The sequence below is a fragment of the Cebidichthys violaceus genome, unplaced genomic scaffold (genome assembly GCF_023349555.1).
Source record: "Cebidichthys violaceus isolate CVI_PGR_0920_01 unplaced genomic scaffold, fCebVio1.0.p SCAF_3, whole genome shotgun sequence".
NCBI lineage: Eukaryota > Metazoa > Chordata > Actinopteri > Perciformes > Stichaeidae > Cebidichthys > Cebidichthys violaceus.
In genome coordinates this window covers 2346690-2371439 of record NW_027176483.1, presented here as the reverse complement: position 1 = coordinate 2371439, position 24750 = coordinate 2346690, and the positions used below count along the sequence as shown (strand labels likewise).

The 24750-nt window shown below is 42.8% G+C and overlaps 1 protein-coding gene across 1 annotated transcript in view; it reads left to right on the top strand.

The window, feature by feature from the left end:
* Positions 1-24750, top strand: part of LOC137881553 (metabotropic glutamate receptor 8-like) — a 104468-nt gene that overhangs the window by 16614 nt on the left and 63104 nt on the right. Inside the window, 1 exon segment of the mRNA XM_068723537.1 lies at positions 14942-15158. Within this exon segment, the coding sequence (XP_068579638.1) occupies positions 14942-15158 (217 nt within the window).

The window sequence follows — 24750 nt, the reverse complement described above, 5'->3', positions numbered from 1 at the left end:
TGAGATGTTCAGGCGGGAATCTATATCACGTCTGCGTTGAGTACGGAGCTGCAGTCAGGACCGTGGTTAGCCTAGCTTAGCATAAAGACTGGAAACGGCTAGAAGCTCACCTCTAGAAGCTTAACACGTTGCATCCTGATATTTATCTCCTTGCGTCTTACTTACTTAACGGTAGTTAAACTCACCGTAGTGAAGCCGGCGCAAATGACAAAACTTGCCAGTCGTGCGTAAAAGCTCCGCAAGTGGCTGCAGCGCTCGGTCGTACGCCTCTGAAGGTTGCTTGGTGCTATTGCTTCAATATTTTACAGCCAGATCAAGTCGTTTCCAGGATGTTCAACCGTATAATGCGTTTAATACTTACCTCGTTTCTTTACAGGGCTTGTACAAAGGCAATAAAGTCGTCCATGAATACGAGACGTGAGTCTGCAGATGATTACAATCCCTCCTCTGCATTGTGGAGCAATGATTTATGCCGGTCGTTGCTCTTGCTTCTTCACAACATTTAGTTTTGACGGCTCTTTTTGGTGTTTTTGGAGTATAATTCACGCATAAACGCCTGACTGCGGGCATCTGTGACGGCTCTATACGCTTTGAAACTGAGGCTCCCATAATGCCTTGATGTCAACAGGAAGCATAATGTTACCATGGGTAACCTAAGTTTAAACAAAGTACCCATGGATGTACAGAAACCTGTATAAGAAGCATCTTTTTTTTTCCTACGATTCCAGAGCAGATTTGTGGAAGTATATTTGCAATGAACACTGAATATTATTATATATTGTGGAAGTTAAAGTTGCACTGAATCTAAACATATATGTGTCGTGTCTTTGTCCTCAGATTTGACCGAGTTTTGACCTGCGGTTAGTTTAGTTTCACCGGTTAGTTAAACAGGGCCTGGTGCACCAGTACTGCTGCACATGTGCTTTTCAGCAGCCGGTCGGAGAGCAGGATTTTCTGTGACCGTGGCGTAACTGGAGATAATCAAGAAAATATAAATTGTTAGGTTGGTCTGATTGTTTTTTTGGCACATTTTAAAAGAGAGAAAGGACCTTTTTAATCCGTCTACCTGACGCACCGATCGGTCACATCCGTGTGTCGCTAAAGGGCACTTTACCTGCACACGATGTCACTTCCTCCTATGAGTCACAATAACAGTCTGCAGGAGATCAAGCAGCTCTACGTGGCCTTTTCCTCTCAACCGACCTCTGACCCTGCGCTCATTTAAAACACATCATTAAGAGACGGAGACGAGGGTCGAGCCGCCGCCGCTTTTCCCTCGACGTGCTAAATTAAGATCCAAATATAGAGAGAGCAGAGCGGTGGCATTTCAGTGGCATTTCAGTTTGTTCTCTGGGATAAAAAAAACAACAAAACGCAACACTTTTATACCTTCAGCAAATCCCGCAGACTGACTCATATCAGGTTTATTCATCGGAGACATTAACGTCTTCATTCCTGTGACATATGAGCTGTAGGCAGACGCTGCAGAAAAGAGTCCGCTCACGGAACAGGAAGGAACAGACAATGTGTGCATTACGTGGCCGAACACACGAGTGATTGAGTTCTTTTTAAACTGGAGGTCGTTTCACTCAGGGAGTTGGAGAGGTTTTGATTTAATTTTAATTTGTTTCAGGTGGTTTTTACCACGCTCTTTGTTTTTAGAGAGGCAACAAACAACAACCGATAAACAGACGAAACACAAAACTCTGTCTCCTAGAATATTACATTTATGTATAATATATATAATGCATTAACTTAATGTTTGCATGACTGTTTTATCATAATGAACACGTTTTTGTGGTTCTGTTTAGAGACTTATTGGTTGAGGTTCAGGAAAGATGGAGATGAAAACAAAAAAGTCAACAGTCATTCAAGTACCTTAAAATGTGTCTTTAAGTATATTACTTGAGTATTTCCATTTTATTCTACTTTCTACTTCTCCACTCCTCAGTCGACTACGTAAATATTGTACTTTTTACTGTACTACATCTCAGAGGTAAATGTTGTACTTTTTACATTTCTCAGACCGCTTGAGTTTCTTCTCAGATGACAGTTTTTCATCCACTTCCTGTCCAGGTAAAATCACGTATCTCCAGATGTGTTGACGTTGAATGTTTGTGATAAACTGCAGGATGAAGTGTTCCTTTATGTGTTGATGTTGAATGTTTGTGATAAACTGAAGGATGAAGTGTTCCTTTATGTGTTGATGTTGAATGTTTGTGATAAACTGAAGGATGAAGTGTTCATTTATGTGTTGACGTTGAATGTTTGTGATAAACTGAAGGATGAAGTGTTCCTTTATGTGTTGATGTTGAATGTTTGTGATAAACTGAAGGATGAAGTGTTCCTTTATGTGTTGATGTTGAATGTTTGTGATAAACTGAAGGATGAAGTGTTCATTTATGTGTTGACGTTGAATGTTTGTGATAAACTGAAGGATGAAGTGTTCCTTTATGTGTTGATGTTGAGTGTTTGTGATAAACTGAAGGATGAAGTGTTCATTTATGTGTTGACGTTGAATGTTGGTGATAAACTGAAGGATGAAGTGTTCATTTATGTGTTGACGTTGAATGTTGGTGATAAACTGAAGGATGAAGTGTTCATTTATGTGTTGACGTTGAATGTTTGTGATAAACTGAAGGATGAAGTGTTCCTTTATGTGTTGATGTTGAGTGTTTGTGATAAACTGAAGGATGAAGTGTTCATTTATGTGTTGATGTTGAGTGTTTGTGATAAACTGAAGGATGAAGTGTTCATTTATGTGTTGACGTTGAATGTTGGTGATAAACTGAAGGATGAAGTGTTTCTTTATGTGTTGATGTTGAATGTTTGTGATAAACTGAAGGATGAAGTGTTCCTTTATGTGTTGAATGTTTGTGATAAACTGAAGGATGAAGTGTTCCTTTATGTGTTGAATGTTTGTGATAAACTGAAGGATGAAGTGTTCCTTTATGTGTTGAATGTTTGTGATAAACTGAAGGATGAAGTGTTTCTTTATGTGTTGAATGTTTATGGAACGTCTCATACAGACGGTAAACGTAGCCTCCGACACTTTGTGGTGTAGATCGGTGTCACAAACAGCTTTTTCCTTTAACATGTAAAACACTCTTCACATTTCCTGGTTCCTCTCTAAAAGGTGCTAATTTTCTTCCCTCTTCTTCCCCCGTCTGTTGGAAAATCTATACAACCTGCAGAAATCCAGCGCTCGCCCACGCGCATAATGAGAACCCTGCTCACGCTGCACAGCCCCCCCCCCCCCCCCCCCCTAAAAAACCCAACAATTAAATCTGTGCTGCTGGAGCCTTTTGTCGTCTAAAGAATGGTCAGTAATTAGCTGCATTGAGCCGAGTGCGTTTGCTCTGCAGACAGAGTTGTACCTCAACGCTAGCGATAAACGGAAAGACTAAACTCCACTCAGCCGTTAATGAGGAGGAAGAAGGGAGGATGATGATGGTGATGACGACCGCAATTTATTTCTTTTATGTATCTAAATTGTCACATTTAAGTGTCCAAATTATAATATGACCAATACTGATTATCTAAGGTTACTATTTAACACAGATTTTTAGGCATTTAAATTATTATTATTTTTTTAGGGTTAGGTTTAATTTTTGCTTCGTGATCAAGTCCAATAAATGTAACTCAGTACATTTCAAGTACTGTACTTCAGTACCATTCTGAGGTACTCTTTCTTAAATTGAGTTTTTTTTTTCCATTTTATGCAACTTTCTACTTCTCCCCCACATCTCACAGGTAGATATTGTACTTTTTACTGTACTACATTATCTTTGCTCTTTTCCTACTGTTTTCCTGTATGTCTCCCAAGGCATTGTGGGAACCGTAGTTCCAAATTGTAGGCCTTGAGCATCCGTCAAATAGAAGTAATACAAAGGAAAAAAAGGATTGACAAAACCCCAGTATTAATAATATTGTCAGACTTTGAAAACTCCTTTTAAAGGACAAAAAGAAGAAACACTTTTTTATTCTTCTGTGTAGTTGAGATCAAGTATTTGATGAGGCTATAACTTTATAGTTAATGAGGTTAAACATGTAAAACTGCTGTAACGCTCGGTTAAATAGGAGCACGTCTATTTTTTTTTTTTTTTTTTGCTCACATTCCCCTCGAGGAGGAAAAGTTGTTAAATGAGCTCCAGATAATCATTACAGCAGAGAAATGATCCGACCCGACAGAGTAAGGTTTCCATCAGCGGGATGGAGGGATGTAAAGAGGAAGAAGACAGAATGAGGCGAGCAGCTGCTTCGCTCGGCCGTAAATTAAAATTGTCGGGGTGAAGCTAACGCTGGAGCTAATGAGCGGCAGCCATGAAGATGAATGTCGTAAACATTCCCGGCTGGTGAACTGACGGAGAAAACCCTCCCCAAAAAAAACCCCGCATCTCATTTGGGATCAGTGCAGGATCTGTGTGATGAAACCGTTAAACTGTGTTTTCATGGTGTTTTTCACCTCACCGCTGACAGCCGGGTCTTTTTCATATGCTAATGTTTTTGAGCCGCAGCACGTTTTCAAATTAGACCTGCTGAAGGTTGGTCTGACAAAAGAAGCCAGAAAATCAGAAACCTGCAGCTCCATTTAAGACCCGTCTCTCTGACGAGGTGATACAGCTAGTGGTGGAGGACATATTCAGATCCTTTGCTTCAATAACAGTACTAATACCACACTGGGAAAGTACTCAAAGTGACGTTTGATTTGTCCAAACCTCGACATTACGACTAATGCATACACATTTTTTTGTTTCCAATTAATTTTCCGTCAATCGACAAATCTGTACTCAAAGAGATGTACTCAAGTAAAATACAAGTATGTAGTATAAGTAGGGCCTCATCACCTCTCCAACATAGGAGCAAGACACACAGACTTTATGGTTGTTTAGCTCTTGCTTGTGTCTCTTTGTGGTTGTTTTGCCACTTTCAATTATAGTTGTGAGTCTCTTTGTAGTTGTTTTCGGTCTCTTTGTGGTAGTTTTGCCCCATTCCCAGAGTCGTTGGGAGTTTCTTTGTGTCTCTTTGCAGTTTTTCTTGTGTCTCTTTGTAGTTATTTTGCATCTCTTTGTAGTTTGTTTGTTTCTTTGTAGTTATTTTGCATCTTTTTATCATTGTTTTGCGTCTTTTTGTGTTTGTTTTCAGTCTCTTCGTAGATGAATTGTCTTTTTATGGTTGTTTTGCCTCATTTACATAGTCGTTCTGAGTGTCCTTGTAGTTTCTTTGCAGCTGTTTTGCATCTTTGTAGTTGTTTTGCATCTCTTTGTAGTTGTTTTGCATATCTTTGTAGTTAACTTGTGTCTTCTTGTCGTTGCTTTTGCCCCTTTTCATAGTTGTTGTGAGTGTCTTTGATGTGTCGTTGCAGCTGTTTTGCATATCTTTGTAGTTACATGAAGCCTCTTTGTAGTTGATTGGTGTCTCATTGTGGTAGTTTTGTCCCTTTTTCATAGTCGTTGTGAGTCTCTTTCAAACTGTTTTGCATCTCTTAGTCAGTGTTTTGGTCTCTTTGTAGTTTCTTTGAGCCTCTGTAGTGGCGTTGTGTCTCTCTTTGATGTCTCTTTGCAGCTGTTTTACATCTCTTTGTAGTGGTTTTATGTCTATTTGTGGACATTTTAAACTCTTCCTGGTTGGTACGTGTCTCTTTGAGTGACATTCTGTAGATGAAGGCCAGGGGGCCCCTGACACTTTGGGGTCCCCGGTATCAACCCATGCCTTCATGAGTCAAAAATTAACATTGAGCATCAAATTCACAGCTTTAGTTTTGCTCTTTAAACTGTGAGACAGCTGCTTTATTGCTCTGTCATCGCTCTTCTGTCTGCAATGCAAAAGATGAATACAACTCGCAGATATATTTATGTTTTATTAAATAGGCACGTTTATGAGTCTGTGCCAGTTTCCCACATTCAGCATCCATAAGGTAATTATGAAACAATATGTTGAGATATTGAATGGAGGATATTGTAGTCAAGGGTGTGGGAAAGTCCAAATAAATTGCTTGTTTTGCTTCTTTTTTAAAAATAAAATATATGATAAGATTCAGCCTCTCCAGAGCAATACAAAATGTATTTAAAAAAGCTAATTTGTAGCAGTTGAATTGCTTTTGCTGCTGTTTGATGATCCACATGTATTTAATAATTAACAGTGAACTGATGATCCACATGTATTTAAGTAGCTGTTTTGTGACTTTGTTTGGGCGCTCAGAATCACACAAACAACCAACTTGCTTTTTAAAAATGTACATTATTGAATATAACAACAAGCTTCAGTAGTCTGTCTTATTATATATTTATTTTATTCTATACTATTGCTGTGAATTTGGCGCATTTGTGTTCCCCAGAGGATGAATCCCTCTGACTTTGGTGATCTTCTGACTTATCCTCTAGCGCCACCATGAGGTTGACTGTTTGAGTGAAATGTCCCCACAGCTTATAGATAGATTACCTGTATTTATGGTAAGCGTTCATGTTCCCCTGAGGATGAATCGTAATGAATTTGGTGATCCTATGACATTTCATCAAGTCGACATTTCAAGTCGTCCAATACTTTGTTTTTTTTCGGGGTCAAACACCTGCAGAACTAACGAGCAACCCGGCTCAGCTATACTTTGTGTTTAGGGCTACACAGGCTTCAAAAGCAGCAAGTGGGTCAGTCAGTGTTTGAGGCCTGGATGTGTTAAAGTGGGACAGCCCATATAAATAATATGTAAAAAAGAATGTACTTACAATGCAGAAAAGGCTGCTGGAGCTTCTCTCGGCTGTCGGCTGCTGACAGAGAGGCTGCCAGGGCCGGTTATTCCCCGTCGACTCAACCCGCCGTGAGAGAAAAACCATCTCTCCTTCACGCATTAAATTAATCTACTGTTTAATCCTCTAATCAGATAATTCAGACTGAAGACTTTCTAAAGACTTTGACACAAAGAGTATCGTTTATTAGTATCATAATGTTTTTTATTTAGGTATTAAAACATGACAGGAGAGAAGACTTCAACAGCAGGAATGCAAGAAACAAAATGAGCCATTTTCGCCCCAAATGTTCAATCCTACCATCCGCCTAAAGTCTTGCCAAATAGGTGTGGAATCAGAACGGCGATGTGGTCCCGTGGAATCCTGCAGTTTCTGTCTCGTTTGGTTTTGGTTCGCGGGTCTTCATGGGTCTTCGTGGTCCCTCTTGGATCCTGCACTTTTAGATTGGCCCGAATCTGACATTGAAGCCAATGCAGAAGAGCCTAAAACGTGCATTGTTTTATTACAATTCATATTTACTACCTCAGTAAACATCGTAAACATGAGTTCATGGTCTCGATCTCTAGTTTCAGGTCTTCTTCAATGTACTTGTTTTTGTCTTACAAATGTTGTGTCTCTTCCGGTTGCAAAATAACAAGATGGCGACGACTATAATGTCGAACACGAGGCTTCAAAAACAGCCAATGTCCACTTCTTACATACAGTCTTTGGTCTAGTTATCCTCAGCCTTTGCTCTACTTAAGTTCCGGTTCTGAGTGTCTTCTGGTCTCTTTCTGATCTGGTCTTCTTCGCGTTGTGTTCGGTCTATCACGGATTACGTGATCTCATCCTCTACCCTACCTAATTCAAGCTACAGACGTAACACACTGTGACTCAGTGAAAGCAACTAAACTTTTGATTTCTCTCTTCGTTTATTCTTGTGTTACATTCGTCGCTATGAGCGTGTGATGTTCCCGGTGTCGTGTGTGTCGGTACGAAGACGCCAAGCATCTGTATGCAACACTTTGGGAGTGAGACCAGGTTGCAGATTAAAGACACCTGTATTTTTGAACATCTTCAGAACGTCTCCTTTGTAAAATGACAACCTAAAGCAGACGTTCACACGTCAAACACACACAGTACACATCCTCCTCAAACAATAAAGGAGAAACACCCACATGCGTACCTCGGTATCCGGCTGTGCATCCATAATGCAGCAGCTCCTCTCCACACTCCAGTGAGCTGGTGAACACGAGTGGAGACAATGTTCCTGAACTGAAGGGCCGTCCTAAGAGCCGAGCGCTTTGCATAATCCCCTCCGGGCGGCGATGAGCCGATCGCTCTGCGTCTTCAGCCCAGTGGGGATAGAATCTACACGTTAAAGGGACGGTTCACCCAAAAACAATACTATGGGACCATAGAGAGCCAAGAGAGGTGAGTGCTAAATACAACCCATTTTCACTCCCAATGCGGGCAAATACTGCAGTTTGTTTTGTCATATTAACTTTTTCTTTATTTGTTTTATTCTTAATTGTGTCTTTATACTATTGCATATGTGTTTTATTGACGTTCGGTCACGTTGGTGTCGTTAGTCACGTTAGGCGTCAATCACTCTCTTTTCCCAAAACCGTACAAAGTGGTTTTGCTGCATTAACCCAACTTCCTGTGAAGATGGAGGTTTATTTTGAAAAGACACGACGTAACGTGTGCATATTGAGGCGTCCAAAAGTGACGCTAGAGCGGCAAACGTTTGAAGCTCAGGAGCGCTGAGTAGTTGACGCGAGAACGTGCTTATACATTTCCTATTGTTATTCTCGGGTGAACTATTCCTTTAAATCTTTGACGCCTTGGTGCGTTTGTTTGCCGACTCAGCGGGCAGCCGGGCCAGCTGAGGCGAGGCGTCGTGTGTTTGTTTGCGGCGGATTCCAGCTCCGCTCTGCGCTGTCGACACCAAACGAGGTTCTTGGCAGCTGACGTTTTTTCTTTATTTATCTATTTATTTATTCACGAGGCCAAAAAGCCAGCCGGCCACATCAGGACCAGCTGGCTGTGACGCAGAGCCAGCAGCAGCAGCAGGACGGACACACGAGACGGTGTCCTCGGCCTCAGACCGGTCTGGCCGAGCTGAAAGCGGCAGCAGGGGTTCAGTCAAATCGATTTCTGGCTGTCTGCTGGTTTTTATGTCTCTCCGATGAATAATGATGCTAAAATTAGGACGCATTGGCGCATTGGCTCTGATATTTATTTCAGACTCTGGGAATTAAGCAAAAAACACAAAAAAAGATGAAAACCTGCATTTCAATCAGGTGGAGAGCAGCAGTGGAGGCAAACGTGAGAGAATCCTCATCATGCTGTTCAACATCGTGTTGTTTGTCCAAACTTTTGGTCGACTCTGTTTTGCATTCTGGTAAAGATCCCACATCTGTCAGGATGCATTTGAGGGAAACGCGTCTCTAAATGATGCAGGCAGCATGTCGAATGTCTCTCCGTCGCTACGATTCCGATTAATATTCGGCTCAGCTGATGCTCCGAGCTGCTCTTCGAGGAACCGTTGTGTTCGTACTACTAATGCATTTTGAGGGGGAAAACGTTCCGGCTTCCTGGATTATTGCGCCACAGGGGGGGTCAGAGGTCAGAGGTGGAAGGTTTGACGTAACAAAAAGTTCAGGACAAAAGCATGTTCAACGTGCTTTAGTTGCTAACAAATGAAATACATTAAAGCAAAAGAGGGAAGATGGTGTGAAAACGGAGGAACGGTGAAAAGTCACGGTCGACGGCGAGCGTCGAACGCGCGGCGCCTTTGCTTGTTATTCTTGTTTGCTGGAGATCTGCTCCTGTAGCTCCTCCTCCCCCGATGACATCACGTGGAAGACGACAGGCTCCGATTGGCCGAGGACCAACGTGTAGTCCGCGGTCTCTCGGCCAAGGATCGGTTCTTATTTTGGATTCTTTCTAATCAGGCGCTGAGCTTCAAAAGGACCCGAGGTCGTGACCTGGGGTGGATTTCAGGGCCGTGTTTTTCACTTCCTGTTCGCCTCCAAGGATCTGATTTCCTTTTTTTTTTTTTAAAGCGCTTTCGACTTTCCTTTTGTCCAAATTAAATACTGTTTGAGCTCAGCTGTTCAGTGTTGGATGTGGAAAGCGTCGTTCATGTAAAAGCTTTGTATTGATGTTGGAGCAGCAGACAGTTTTTTCGGCCTCGCTATACAATTTTATGGCTGTTTATTTGTGTCATTATTTATCAAAATGGTTTTATATTCTTCAGGTGCTGTAATGGTTTTACTGTTGAGTTTATAATTGTAAGCTAATACGCATTGTTTCCAAAAACTGTACACAATAAGTGGACGTAGTAGTTGTCACCCATTGGTTTGTGGACTATAGTTTTAAAGTTTGGCCATTTTGGCCGTCGCCATCTTGTTTTTTGGCAGCCAGTGAACAGGAAGTGACCATATCTGGACTGAGGAGGAGTGACGTAGAGACGCCGTATACGTCTCTGGTAGAGACCTGTCAATCAGCGTGTAGCCCCGCCCCTAAATCATCCCCTGCTTTATGGTGTGTTTGACTCTAAATGGAGCATAATGTACTAAATGAACATCATGCTGTATTGAAGAAGACTGTAAACTAGAGATTGAGACCATAAACTCATGTTTACAATGTTTACTGAGGGAATAAATCAAGAGAGAAGTAGAGTCATTTTAGGCTAGACTTCTATACAACCAGAGGAGTCGCCCCCTGGTGGACACTAGAGAGAATGCAGCTTTAACACATTGACTTCACTTTACAGAACCGAAAGTTAGACGACAACGTATAAATTAATTAATAATAATAATTTTATGCTTGATTAATACAAGCGATGTCTCGTAGAGTGATGTAGTTTTACATGATGGATGCTGTAAAATATATTAGACGACCCAGAAATCATAAATGTTGTCCCTCTTCTTTACTTTGAGGTATTTAAACGTGTGTTTAAAGCCTGAGTTGTCCGGTTGTTGAGTTATTTCCTCTCTCAGCGTGGCAGCGAGTCATTCTGGCTTCATCCCGAGAGAGGGAACCGGAGCAGCGACAGCAGGAGTCTGATAGGATTTTACCTGGAGGGCGAAGCTGTTCATTGTCCAGGAAAGAGACAGATGACAGTAAACTGAGCTTTACTTTAAATAAGACAATCAGAGCGCAGAGCGAGCGCTGACGGGACGTGTGCTGTCACCTCAGATGGATTTCTTCTGTCGTCGCTCGAAAGCTCCAGGCTGTCGGGGGGGGGGGGGGGAATGACGAGCATCAATCACTGTCGCAAGAAAACACCCTGAGACGGCAGAAAACACGGGGTTCGTGTCCTCTGATGTAAAACACACAGATGACTGTTCTCAGTGTGAGACCGTGGATCCCAAATCCCCGGGCCTCACCGGGGCTCAGCGGGCCGAAGCAAAGGTCCGATGTTGAGCGCTGTCATCAGGACGCCGTCCATCTCGCCGTCCATCTCGTTTCTGAAGAGCTTTTACTCTTCAGAAACTTCCACACTGCAAAATGTCTCCATCTTTACATCTCATTTGTCTATAGTAAAGCTCAAATGTGCATTTTGTTTCAATTAAGTACCAGACCGCAACCTCCAAGTTCTGAAAAGTGAAGCCGCTGCTGAAGGGCCTTAAAAGCTGCATTCTCTCTAGTGTCCATCAGGGGGCGACTCCTCAGGTTGTATAGACGTCTAGTCTAAAATGACTCTACTTCTCTCTTGATTTATTCCCTCAGTAAACATTGTAAACATGAGTTTATGGTCTCAATCTCTAGTTTCCAGTCTGAAATGATCAAGTCGGATGATTTAGGGGCGGGGCTACACGGTGATTGACAGAGACGTATAAGGCGTCTCTACGTCACTTCTCCATAGTCCAAATATGGTCACTTCCGATGGCCAAGATGGTGGCGGCCACTTCTTCATACACAGTCTCTTGGATGAACTAATTACATTTTTTTACATCGGTCAAAAGTCATTGGGACCTCTCATAAAAAAACACATATTTGGCCAAAACTCAAGAGTTCACAATCCTAATAATTTCATATGAAATGGGGACTTTTTGGACAGACGTGGATGTTTAGGTGTAAATCTTTGGTTCCTTTTCGCTCAGATTTTGTGCAATGAAATAGGTGTCTGGCCACTTACGCCTCTTCTATAAGTGTGCGCATATTTTTAGAAAACTCTCCATATGTGAGGTCATATTCTCAACACAGATCTGCTTTGTGTTTTTGGTGTTGTTGAGTGATGATAAAATGAAAACAGACTTCTCCCTGTTCCTTTTTTCCTAAAGAGGTTAATAAATTTGTTATATCTGCAGGTCCCCCCCCCCCCCCCAAAAAAAAAAAATCCATCTCCATAAACTTTGAGAATATTTAGTTGTTTAATTGTTTGTTGTTGTTGTTGTTTCTTTGTTCCCCTCCAAAGTAAAAGACCCTCTTTGTCGCCTCACATCGGTTGTTTTTCAGCCGCTGTTGTGAGGATGGAGACGTGAACGTGCGACAAGCTTATTTTCCCGGCTGTCTAATTAGGCAGCTAATTAAAATGGCACTCCTCCAGTCGTAGCGGGACGTCAGATTTCAATTTGTTCAACAACACGAGGAACACATGTATGACTGAAGCCCTCACAGATCTTATTCATTTGTATGATTCCATCGTTTGGTGACGTCAGTCTTCTTTCCCACAAAGCTTCGGTCATAATGCTGCTTTTTAAATCACAGGCGGGTTACATTAAACACGTATATATATTAGAGGCGCTGATGTGTTTTAATGGAGCAGCAGCTGACTAACCGGTGCTGCTGTTCATTCAGCCCCCGATGCATCATTAATGCTAATGGAGATCCCCATTATATTCTCATGCAGCTGCAGTTCTTTTAGCCTTTACTGTATACGGTGTGTGTGTGTGTGTGTGTGTGTGTGTGTGTGTGTGTGTGTGTGTGTGTGAGTGTGAGAGAGAGAGAGAGAGAGAGTTCACCTCCATGAATCTCAATGATTTCTGATGTAATCCGTCGCTGCTGTCGCTCAGTCTGTCTCCTCATCAGGTGTTTGACTTTGTGCTTGCTGTTGACACGGTCAGGAGAGGTTTTCAGAAGGTAGTTCGGTCCAAAACGAAATACAATACACACCCTGATATGCTGTACGTCTGCTTTATTTGTCATAAATAGATGGGAAAAAAAAGAGCGAATCCTTAGTATTTCATTTCATTGATTTGGTTCATTTTAGACATTGTGCATCCATACTTTGGTCCATCTGTCTCAGAAATCTATGGATATCGATAAGTGTTTGTTTTTTACTCTACATTCGCATTATTTCCAATCTCCTCCTCCAATGAATTACATGACAAAAATAAATTATCTCAAAATGTCTTTAAGTTTTTGAAGCAAAGCTGTTTTTCTCTGTGTAGTTGACATTTTTGGATATTTTAATTTATTTGGTTCGTGTCTGGCGTTCTATGAAGTTTAGTCGTCTCATTCAGACACTTGTTACCAATCGCCATTTAAAAAAGAATCCACCATAGCGGTATTAACTGAAGAAAGTAATGTTAAAATCTCTTCAGCTTGTTGGTAACCGCGGACCTTATTTCAGGCATCTGACCAAAAACCCATTCAGAAAAAAAAAAGCTATCAACTAGGGAACCGTAAAAAGCAAAAACAAAAGCGGACTCATTCCTGGGTTTCAGGGCTCATTCCTGCAGCGTCTCGATGTGTCCGATCAGAAAGCGCTTTCATGTGTCCGTCTGGACTTTAATCCCCGAAATAAACCTGTAAACGCTGCCGTCGGACAAACTGGGAAGCATCTGAGGTCTCCAGAACCGACGTTGTTCTTTGTGTCGTTAAGTAAACTTCACTCTCTGATGGACAAACCTGCAGCGCTCTGATAGCGTCGCCTCTCAGACAGGTTTCTATTTACAGTAGAGGCCTTTTTTTTTTTTTTTAATTTGCCGCCTCTTCGGCCGAGCGAGTCGAGCCCGCCAACATTTGTATTGCTGTCGGGCCCCTCGGCCGTCCGTCTTCCTTCCCTCCTCCGTGAATCCTGATGAGGCCGTCCGGGCGGCGCTCGGCCTCCGCCTGAAGTGAAATCAATCGGCCCTTCAATCTTTCTCTAAAGGACCATTATCCAGCCCCGCCGGGGCCTGTCTGCCGCAGGATCTACGACCTGATCCGCCTCCCTAATTCAGAACGGCAGAGCTCGCTAACTCGACCCTGACAAGGAACTGAACAACAGCCTGAGGAAGGTCAGCATGTGAGGTTCAAATCTCAACAAATACGCTGCAGGAAGATTCCACTGTAAAGATCTGTCTGAAGAAGGCTTGATGGTGAAATAAAGACACTTAAAGATCGAGATCCTCCTGAGTGTTTTAACATTCTAAAGTCTGAAGACTCTGGTGATGAGGTCTAACTTCCTGTCTACAGTTTGTAGTTTGATGGATGAACGGGTTTTTATCACTTCATCACATATTAGGACTTCTTTGGTGGTGTCACATATTCAACAAGACATGTTTAATGTTCAACATGTAGTATAATGTAGTTCGGTAAATAACAATTTTATAAGGTGTTGCAGTAAGGCGAGACGTTTACGGTGCCGCCGCCATCAGTGTCCTCATAACGCGCCGAGACTTTAATAATTGTAAAAAAAATTTTTCTTCGTGAGAAACGCACACGTTGTTTGTTTTCCTACAATATCTTCTTTTCGTGACTGAATCATGATGATCGTTGTAGTTGTTTGAACAATGAGAATAAAGGAATAGATCATTCGCCAATTTCAATCAAGTATTTTCACATTAAAGGAACACTTATCTTAACCAACAATTTACGTAAACGACTATACGTGAAACCGCGGACGCATTGGGCTGAAAGTCACCAGTTAACACGGCCACTCGTTAAACCGCTACACCAGTTACTCAGAAACAGTCGCGATCCCGTCGTATTCTGTAGAACTTGAGTCCGCCGTTGGAAAGGCATCGATTGGTCGGAGGGAGACGAAGTGGGAACGGAAAGAAACGGAAATGATATAAAGAGAAGCGCTGGATTATTTACACAATATTATCAGATGTGTATTATCAACATTTCATTTCATCTAGTGCGTTCAGATGCTGTTGAAAGGTTCCTTGGATCAGACTTCAAGATGTCTTTAAAGCACGTCCAGCATGGCTGCTGTTTTCCCGCCTCCTGAAGCTAACGGTTGACCTTTTCTTTCCCCGCTCGTCTCTCCGCAGATCCCTCAGGTCAGCTACGCCTCGACGGCCCCGGAGCTCAGCGACAACACCCGCTACGACTTCTTCTCCCGCGTGGTTCCTCCGGACTCCTACCAGGCGCAGGCCATGCTGGACATCGTCACGGCGATGGGCTGGAACTACGTGTCCACGCTCGCCTCCGAGGGGAACTACGGCGAGAGCGGCGTCGAGGCCTTCGTCCAGATCTCCAGAGAGTCAGGTACCGGAGCGGTGACGTTTTTTAAAGAGTTTGTTTCGCCTGGAGATTAATTAAATGAGTGAGTGAGTGAGTGATGGAGGACATGCGGCATGAACAGCCACTGTGGGTTTCCAGCTCGCCGTGCGCTGATGAGCGGACGGGAGGTCGTGTAATTGACTCGTGATGTAATTACAGCAGAGGTCTTCTCGGCGGGGTCACCGCGAGGTAATCAGACTCCGCTCTCGCTGATTAAAACGTTATCGCACCCAGGAGCACCGACATTAATTGGATTGTAAAGGGTGTGTTTAAGATTCATCAGCTGTAACACGCATGTTGGAGATCAGCAGTGTGTGTGTGTGTGTGTGTGTGTGTGAGAACTCTTCTCGTAGACCACTTGTATGACGACGCCTTTAAGCAGAGAGCAAAAGCTAAAGTTTGCGGTTCGTCTGACGGGAAACTTCTACGGCTTCGACCACGACTACACCCTGGCTTTCTACTCCAGGCACCTGCACACCCTCATCTTCAACAGAGCTCGGGACATTCTTCGGCTTTGTGGACGTTGTCTTTTACGACCTGAGATCGCTTCCGTTTAGGCGAAAAAAGGAGGGGCGTTAGTGTCTGTTGAATCTTTGCGAATCAAGACTCCGTAGTCTAACAATGGCGGAGTCCGAGGCAGTTTTTAGGGTGGCCATAGTCACATTTTTCTGTCTGCGGCTTCGATGTTCTTTGACCGAAGCGTTCGTCCTCACGCGATGAGTTCAAGGACTGTCGGAAAAAGACGAAAAATGGGACGATGATCGTGGTTTTTACATCTTCTGACTGTTTAAAATAAAACGGGCTTTTTCAATCCCAGCGACGGGTTTTGGAGTTCAAATGGAATAGCGGAGTTGGAGAACCCAGACACCCCTCTTAAACACCAACGCTTGGTCAGTGCCCCATCCGAACCCATCGATGGTCGTAAAAAGAGTGTTTGATGGGAAGTGGGGGTTGGAAAAATAAATTCCATTGTGACTTTTTCGGGGGGGCAAATTATGAATTTACAGGTTGTTTTTTTTTAAAGAAAACAACATCAGTTGAGATGTCTGGAGCTCTGCTTCAGTAAAAGCCTTTTCCTTCATGTCTGAGCTCCAATGAATCCCATGTTTCAGCTCGTTTCCTTTTCCAAACTTTGAGTTCACTATGACAGAAAAACACCAGTTTCTCTGCAGTTACCTTTTATGTTCAGACAGAAAAAGAACCAGAAACAAAATGTACCGTCAAAGCAGATTTTTTTTTTTTTCCTCCCCTTGCCCTCCACGCTCTCCGGTTCCTCGCCGCTACACATGTTTACCTGCGACGCTGCTGTAATCCGAGTGTAAATGGCAGCAGCCGCCGTAATCGTGACGAATGGCTGCGATCGAGGCGTTTTAAAAAAAAAAAAAAAAGCTTTAGATTAATAACGAGACGCTGTGCAGAGAGCAGCTGTGGCTCCTCTGAGGGATCAACGAGCTTTCCTCTCTGTCCACACACACACACACACACACACACACACACACACACACACACACACACACACACACACACGTACGCGCTGCTGCTGCTGCACACGGCTTCATTAGCAGCCCCGAACATGTATTTATATATCAACAGGAGTGAGGCGTGATGGTATGAAGTCTCCTGCAGGAAGGAAGTCATCTCTGTGATCAGAGGTTTACACTGATTGGATCTGATTAGCTTCTAATGGGTAGATTGTGGGAAAGCGCTTATTTCTCCAAATATCCAGTTGTCTTTATTAAATTATCTTCTCATTCGACAGGAGATGACTCATTAAAAAGAAACAACATGTATTTAAGCTCCTGGTGTGAAAAGCCTCGTCGTGTCACGGTGATAATTAGCCTCCTAACTGGGTTTTTTCATCACAGCTGTTCAAAGGCAGCTTTGTTCCCTGAAAGAGGAACTCTATTTTCATTTTTCACAGCTAAGTCTGGTAACAGGTGTTGGGAGTTCTACTGCATATATACAGTATATATAGATACTGTATATCTATATATACTGTATATCTATATATACTGTATCCTTTTGAGTCTTAGAAAGTCTGAGGGCCGGAGCCTCCGCAATCTAGCACAACGCACGGCAATCTAGCAAGTTAGCGGTTGAGTTGCATTGTGGGTAATGTAGGAACAAGGAAGAAGAATGAGTGGTTCTGCTGCATGCGTTGATTAGATTAGTTTTAACTGCCCATTGTGAGTCTATGTTGTAGAAGTGCAAAGTAAAACTGCTCTCTGCTCAGAAGAGAAACGAGACGATGATTCGTGTGATATCTTACGACAAGTTGTTCTTCCTTTGTTGTGCATCTTTTTTTCTACGAAAGTCCAGCAACACGTGTCGATTTCCACTCGTTGCATGCATACATAAATGTCCGTCTTCACAGGCAACAAAACTACTTGGTTAGTTTGAGGAAAAGATCGTTTGAGTTAAAATAACTACGCAAGTATCATGCAAACCGTTGTTTGAGGATTCGTTCAGGGGTTCCACGATAGTGAGTACTTCTACTTTTGAGAGTTGCAAAGATTTAGCTGGTAATACTTTTATTTGAAGGAGCAGCGTGTAGGATTTAGTGGCATCTAGTGGTGAGGTTGCAGATTGCATCCAACTAAATACCCAAAGTCAAGACGAAAAGGAGGAGGTGGTGAAGTAAAGAGGGTGAGGATGGAGGTATGGAGGAGATAGAGACAAAGGTTGAAGTCAAGAAATGAAGGAGGTGGTGGTGAAGTAAAGAGGGTGAGGATGGAGGTATGGAGGAAAGGAGGAGATAGAGACGGAAAGGTTGAAGTCAAGAAATAAAGGAGGAGGTAGTGAAGTAAAGAAGGAGGTATGGAGAGGATGGAGGAAAGGAGAAGGTGGTGTACGAAACAATTTAGTAGAGATCGAAAGAAGAAAGGTAGAAGAGGGAAAGATTGAAGCATAAAAAGAGGAGGTACAGCGATGGGAAAGGAGGAGCTAGAGAGTGGAGGTTGAACTTGAAAAGAAAAGGAGGAGGTGGTAAAGAAATGGAGGAGGTAGAGCGGGGAAAGGACAGCATATAGAGGAGGAAAAGAGGAGATATTGAAGGAAAGAAGGAGATAGAGGAGGAGAAAAGGAGCAGACATTGGGTGAAAGGGGGGAAGCTCATCTGACGTCCACTGATGTGGACGACGTCATCCAGCTGCTGAGACAGATAATAACGGCTGCATCACGACACAGGATCACTCTGCATCTCCATGACAACAGCTGCAGATCTGAGCACCCCCCCCCCCCCGAGAGGAGTGGACCAGGACATCAGGTGTGGGTTAGTGCGTTAACCTGCAGGGGGCGGAGCTACGAGACAGCCGACAGGTGGGGAGCGAGCCTCCTGACCATCTGTGATGTCACAAGCTGTTCCTCTGGGAGTTTTGTTCCACCTCCAACTAATGGTGTGTGTGTGTGTGTGTGTGTGTGTGTGTGTGTGTGTTATGAAACACTCTTGGCTTTAAAGGGACATTCCACTGATTTAACAAACCAAGATAGAGAGGGAAAGAGGGAGGTAATGAATGGAAAAGAGGAGGTGGAGGAGAACATGTCAAAGAAAGGAGGAGGTAGGGAGCTAGGGAAGGAAAGGGGGAGTTAGAGGAGGAAAACAGGAGGTAGTGGAAGAGATAAAGATGTAAAGAAGGAGGTATAGAGGAGCTAGAGAAGGAAAGAGGGAGGTATAGAAGCGAAAAGATGAGGTGGAAGAAAATATGAGGTAGAGAAGAACATATAGAGGAGAGAAGGGGGAGGTAGAGGAGGAAAAGAGGAGGTAGAGGAGGAAAAGAGGAGGTAGAGGAGGAAAGGGGCAGGTAGAGGAGGATTGGAGGAGGTAAAAGAGGGAAGGAGGAGGAGAGGAGAAGGTATGGAGGAGGTAAAAGAGGGAAGGAGGAGGAGAGGAGAATGTACAGGAAAGGGGGAGGTATTGGAGGATTTCAGGAGGTTAGAGAGGGGGAAGGGGGGTGGGGCTGGAGGAACTATATTGGAGGAAAGGAGGAGATATAGAAGGAAAGGAGTAAGTAGAGGAAGAAAGGAGGAAAGGGGGAGAGTGCTTATGTGGTGACATTTCAAAGGGAGATTTTACTGATTTAACATGTTAGGACGAGATGTCTCATCAGTTGCTGGTCAACCTGTGGAAACAAAAGAGATGCAACTAAAGGCTCAGATCTTAGGTAACTCATTTATTCACACAGTTGTATCTGATTTGCCGAAACGACTGAAGCCACTGAGAAGGAGCGACGTCACATATTCTCCCCTCGCGACGTTAATCACAGCCGTTTCCATCTGAACGCAGCCTTTTTCTAAACTCTTCTTCATCCGTGGACGACGCTCCGGCAGCAGAGCGACGTTTAGTCACCGCTCACCTTCTCGTCATCGCTCCCAGATGAGGATCAGCCGATCCTCCCGGTTTATAATCCATCTGCGACACCTGGACCAAAACTCTGGGAAAAAAACTCAGAAAAACAAAGTCTCAGAGCTACAACCTTATTTTTTTTACCCTCTTGGTTCGTCTCTGTAATGAACCCAGGTGGGCCGACTTGTCGGTGGCTGTCTCCACCAGGCCGAGCCGAGCCGTTCTGTGCCGAGCCAGCTGGCAGATGAATAGTCAGTGACCTCATTGGCAGGCAGAATCTGTCACAGATTAAAGGTCCATTTACATAATATCACTGCAAAAAGATTTTTTTTTTTTCCTGGAACTTCCTCGTCTCAGTCGTCCCTCGATCACACTTCACTAGCACCATCAAAATGTCTTTAAGTAATCATTTCCTCGGCTTGGTAATCCTATTAACCACAGATTAAATATCTTTTCTTGTCCATTTGCCTTTGAAGTCTTTGAACTCTCTGCCATCAGCTGCTGAAGGGGTTTTTATTTATATTCTTTTGGGAACCTGAACTCCAGAAAGCCTCGACCTCCTCTACGCTCAGGTGAAACTGATATTCTCACCTGGTTTTACGGGCAGGGAATGGAGAAAGATGACCCTGGAAACCATGTCCATGTCCATGTTGGCACTCCTGGGACCCATTTACTCTATGTAGGGCAATGCAGGCCCACAGGAGTGACCCTCATGGGTGAAAACCCACTTCTTGTATGTGCTGTGGACAGAGAACTGCTTTCACGTTGACGTTTGTTGCTAAATCTGTTGATCTATTTTTATATTTGTGGATATGTTTCAAGTCCATTGTCCATTGAGAGTAACATTGACTGGCGGCAACCTCCGCTTCTGAAACGTGAAGCCAATGTGCAAGTGTCTTAGAAGTTGCATTCTCTCTAGTGTCCACCAGGGGGCGACTCCTCTGGTTGTATAGAAGTCTAGTCTAAAATGACTCTACTTCTCTCTTGATTTATTCCCTCAGTAAACATTGTAAACATGAGTTTATGGTCTCAATCTCTAGTTTACAGTCTTCTTCAATACAGCATGATGTTCATTTAGTACATTATGGTCCATTTAGAGTCAAACAGACCATAAGGCAGGGGATGCTTTAGGGGGCGGGGCTACACAGTGATTGACAGGTCTCTACCAGAGACGTATATGACGTCTCAAGGGTCTCTATGTCACTCCTCCACAGTACAAATATGGTCACTTCTGTTCAATGGTTGCAAAAAACAGGGTGGTGACGGCCGTAATCCAAGATGGCGATGACCAGAACAAACCAAATCGAAGCCGAACTCGGGCCTTCAAAACATCAGTCCATAAACCAATGGTTGACGTCGCGGCGACTACGTCCACTTCTTATATACAGGCTGTGGTAACTGCCTTAAGATGGAGGTTATAAACAAGAAAGATCATCATATGTCTTCACCGTCGACTCAGTTTAGAACTCCAAGCTCAAACCGGTCGGAGCATCAGTTTGGAATTCAAGAAGTTAATTCTCTTGTTCCGTCTCTGGAAATTTTTAGTTTTCACCTTTTTCACTTTGTAAAGTCAGGAAACATTTTGATGAGAACACCAGGAACTGCTAGTGGTGGGGAAAGAAAAATGGCTCCAGGACACGTTCAGGGACCCGCTGTCAGCTAAAAAAAAAAAACGACTTTCACTGATGTCTTTTTCTGTCTATGGCTGGATCACGCTGTGTCGACTCATCTCACGGGTTTTCTCATCTGAATCAAGAGGTAGAGAAACGTCTGTGAGGTGAACAAGTTGTTGGAAAGAAGATTGATGGATTTGATAAATGACTTTGCACTCTGTGCTGAGTTACGGTCTGTTGGACCATTGCTATTTGTTAATTATCTCCATCATTATTTGGGTTATTATTCATACAATGCTCGAGAGTGGCTCTGCTGGACCAGCATTCATTTGCTTTATGTGATACAGAAGGAAAATGTCACCACACCTGCTACAAGATGACACAAACACATGAAATAGATAAATTAGCTTTCAGTTTATTTTATTACAGGCTTGGACAGGCTTCAGGCTTTCTGTAATTTACATCAAAACTACCTTTTTTACATTAAAAACACAAATGATACCTTTATAAAATACAATATATTGTTAGAAGGGCACTCGGAGATCTCGGAGAACTCCGCTGAGGTTGTTTCGTGATAAATGATGCTTGTATCCGCCTCGTCATTCGGATCTGCTGCCGAATTGAATGGGTTCTTTCTTGGGCCATGGTATACCCTTCCACCAAGTTTCATGAAAATCACAAATGACAAACAGACAAAACAAACCATCAATCCGAACAGAGAACGTCCTTAGCGGAGAAAACAAGAAAGCAGGACGTTTCCAGCCTTTTTTTTTGATTCCTTACAAAAAAACTGTTTCTAGTTGGGGCTCCTTGTCACATCTCAGATGTCTAGACTGTAAATTGTTCACTGTTCCATCAAAGAGACATTTCTCCTCTGAACTTATCTGGTTGTTTCATTTCCATAACAGTTTGAGGCCCAAAGAGGTAAAAGATTAAAGACAAAATGTCCAAAAACTGAAAACAAATTAGTTTCACAGAAGATTGTTTTTACTTATTTCCTCTCCCATTACTCAACTCACGACCCCTTCGATTTATCTGCTGACCCTTTGAAAGTGCTCAACTATGGATGTACAAAGAGAACTGAATACTGCACCCCTGTTCGTTCCTACGAAAGTTACTCAGTGGCGCATGAAGCCAAAAAAGAAAGACAGACTTCAGTTGACAATACCCAAATAATCCGTATCATGGGGCCCAAAACTTTCCTTGAACGTCCACCCCCAGCCCTCTGTCCAGCCTCGATCTCATTCACATAAACAGAGGAAGGAAAATAACTCTGGATTCTGCAATCAATGCATTTTAAAACTTGTAGGACCTAATTTAAATAATGTCTATTCAAGTGTTCGTACTGGGAAGTTGTAACTATCCGCTCAGTTACAGATGTCTTCTTTCCCAATGTATGTCTATGGGAAAAAGTATTTTTGGGCCCCATGGCCTCACGGGACGGACCTGGAACCGTTTGACTTGTATGTAAGTCAAACCTAAGGGTCAGGCTTGGGCCCGACCCTTAGGTTGGGAACCGCTTGACTAAACTAGCTGACTGTAGGTATTTAAAAGTATCTCCAAATAGAGCAGCTACAACACTGACATACTACTTAAACATTGGTGAGTTATTATTTACAATCTAACAATGTCATGAATGATCACAGGTGCTGTTTTGGGAAATAGTAAAGCCTTTTTCTAAAAAATGTAAGTTTTGAGTGGAGAGTCACAGACAGGAAGTCTTATTTGTTCACAGTAATAATATATAAGGTCCACTCTCATAATCTTTATAAGCTGCATTGTATATTTGTTGAAATTTCGCTTCCAATTTTGTTGCCCACTTTTTGAGATGTTACGGTAATCCGCGGTGAAAATGCAAATGCTGGCAACACAGCATAAAAGAAGTAAAGCAAATTGTCAACCTGAGTTCAGCTGAAGATGCCACCAGAGTGTGCAGCTTGGGGGAGGAACGGCGGGACTCACTGTTTTGATATCTGAGATAAAAAAAAATTTAAAAAAAGTCTTTCTGAACATTGTCGCCGAACCGAGAGCTTCCCCGCCAGGAGAACCGGGATCCTCCTGCTCTCTCAGCGGGAACTCCGGGCCCCGACAGCCGGCTGACTCCTGTTTGAACTCCTATCCGACTGAGGCGCCGCCCTGCTGCCTCCGAAAGCTAAATTCAGCTCCGCAGCTGTTAATCATGCGCTCATCTTCAAAAGCAATGTGAGCAGATGTTGGTTTGAAAAGCTGCGACGGCGGCGGCGTCTGTCAGCCAATAGCGCGGCTCCGTCAGAGGGTTTCGGAGAGCTGCTCTTTTGTTTGTTAGTTCGTCTCATTTGAGTGTCATTTGTTGTCGTCTTGAGGCTGAACAATTCACGATAATCACAGCTTTGTGACGAGAGGAGCTCTGTGAGGAGTTCAAGAGTTTAAGGCCTGGAGACGGAGAAACCCCCAAACAATGAGGGAGTTTGTAGTTTTTAATATTTAGTTGTTGCCCTCTGGAATCCGTCTGATGATGAATGTATTTATTTAGATATCATGAAGACACAAGCTGAGAAAACCAGGTCAACGGGTCGATGTCTGAATTCATGTTTTTAAGCTGTGAATTATTTGTAATTTGACTTTAAATCTAAAAGGCACAAAAAACATTTTATTCCATAGATTTATCTGCATTATTTGTGTGTATAAATATTGAAACAACACATTTTTACAAACCTGAACAGTACTGTTTAAGAATATTTAAGGGTTTTTGGATCCTTGCAGAGATATATATATGTATATATATATATATATATATATATATATATATATATATATTATGTTAAATGGAGAAAAAGCTATGTCAGACTTAGAGCTGAGTTCATGCTTAAAAAGTGACGCAATGCATGTTGGGGAATGGCAGTCAATGCAGTGTTAAAGACAAAAAATGTGTGCATAGAAAGTCATAAAAAAGGCTTCAATCCAAGCTCATAATTCATCTCTAATATCTGTAATGTTCAAACTTTGTTCAAACAACTGGATTTAATCAAGTTTGTTGACATAACAAAAATTGTACAAGAATTTGCACACATCATGATAACGTTATAATTTACCTTCGACCCCAATAGAGCTTGAACGCATCATAATGTTACTCAGTGCAACTTCTGTTAACTGTAGCTGCCCCACCGGATGCTAACAGCTAACTAGCTCATCTCCTCTTGTCAATGTGTCTGAATCAGGGTAAAAATAATAGGGTGCACAAAAGTGTTTAACCACAGGTGTGCAGTACTAGTTTGCACATGTGCAGTGGCGATCCGGCAGTATTTACTTATCTGGTAGCGAGTGACATGTGTTGTTTTTGGTCCGTAACGTGTTGACGGCCGTAAATGTCAAGCTAATAAACGCATTGCCTTTCCCTGTGACTCCTTCGTAACAGAAGACAAGTTAAATTATTTTAAGGTGACGCTGCAGCGGTAAGAACTGTCCAGAAATGTTCTTTATCCTTATCGTTCTTCCGCTACTTTCAGGGAACGAACGCTAAATATATAGAAGTGATAACTTCAGTCATCTTTGGGTAAACAGAGAACAGCTGACCGCCGCCGTTTATCTGCTTCCTCCTCCGACTGAACCTTTGATGTTTTAATGAAGACAACGTGTCACAGGA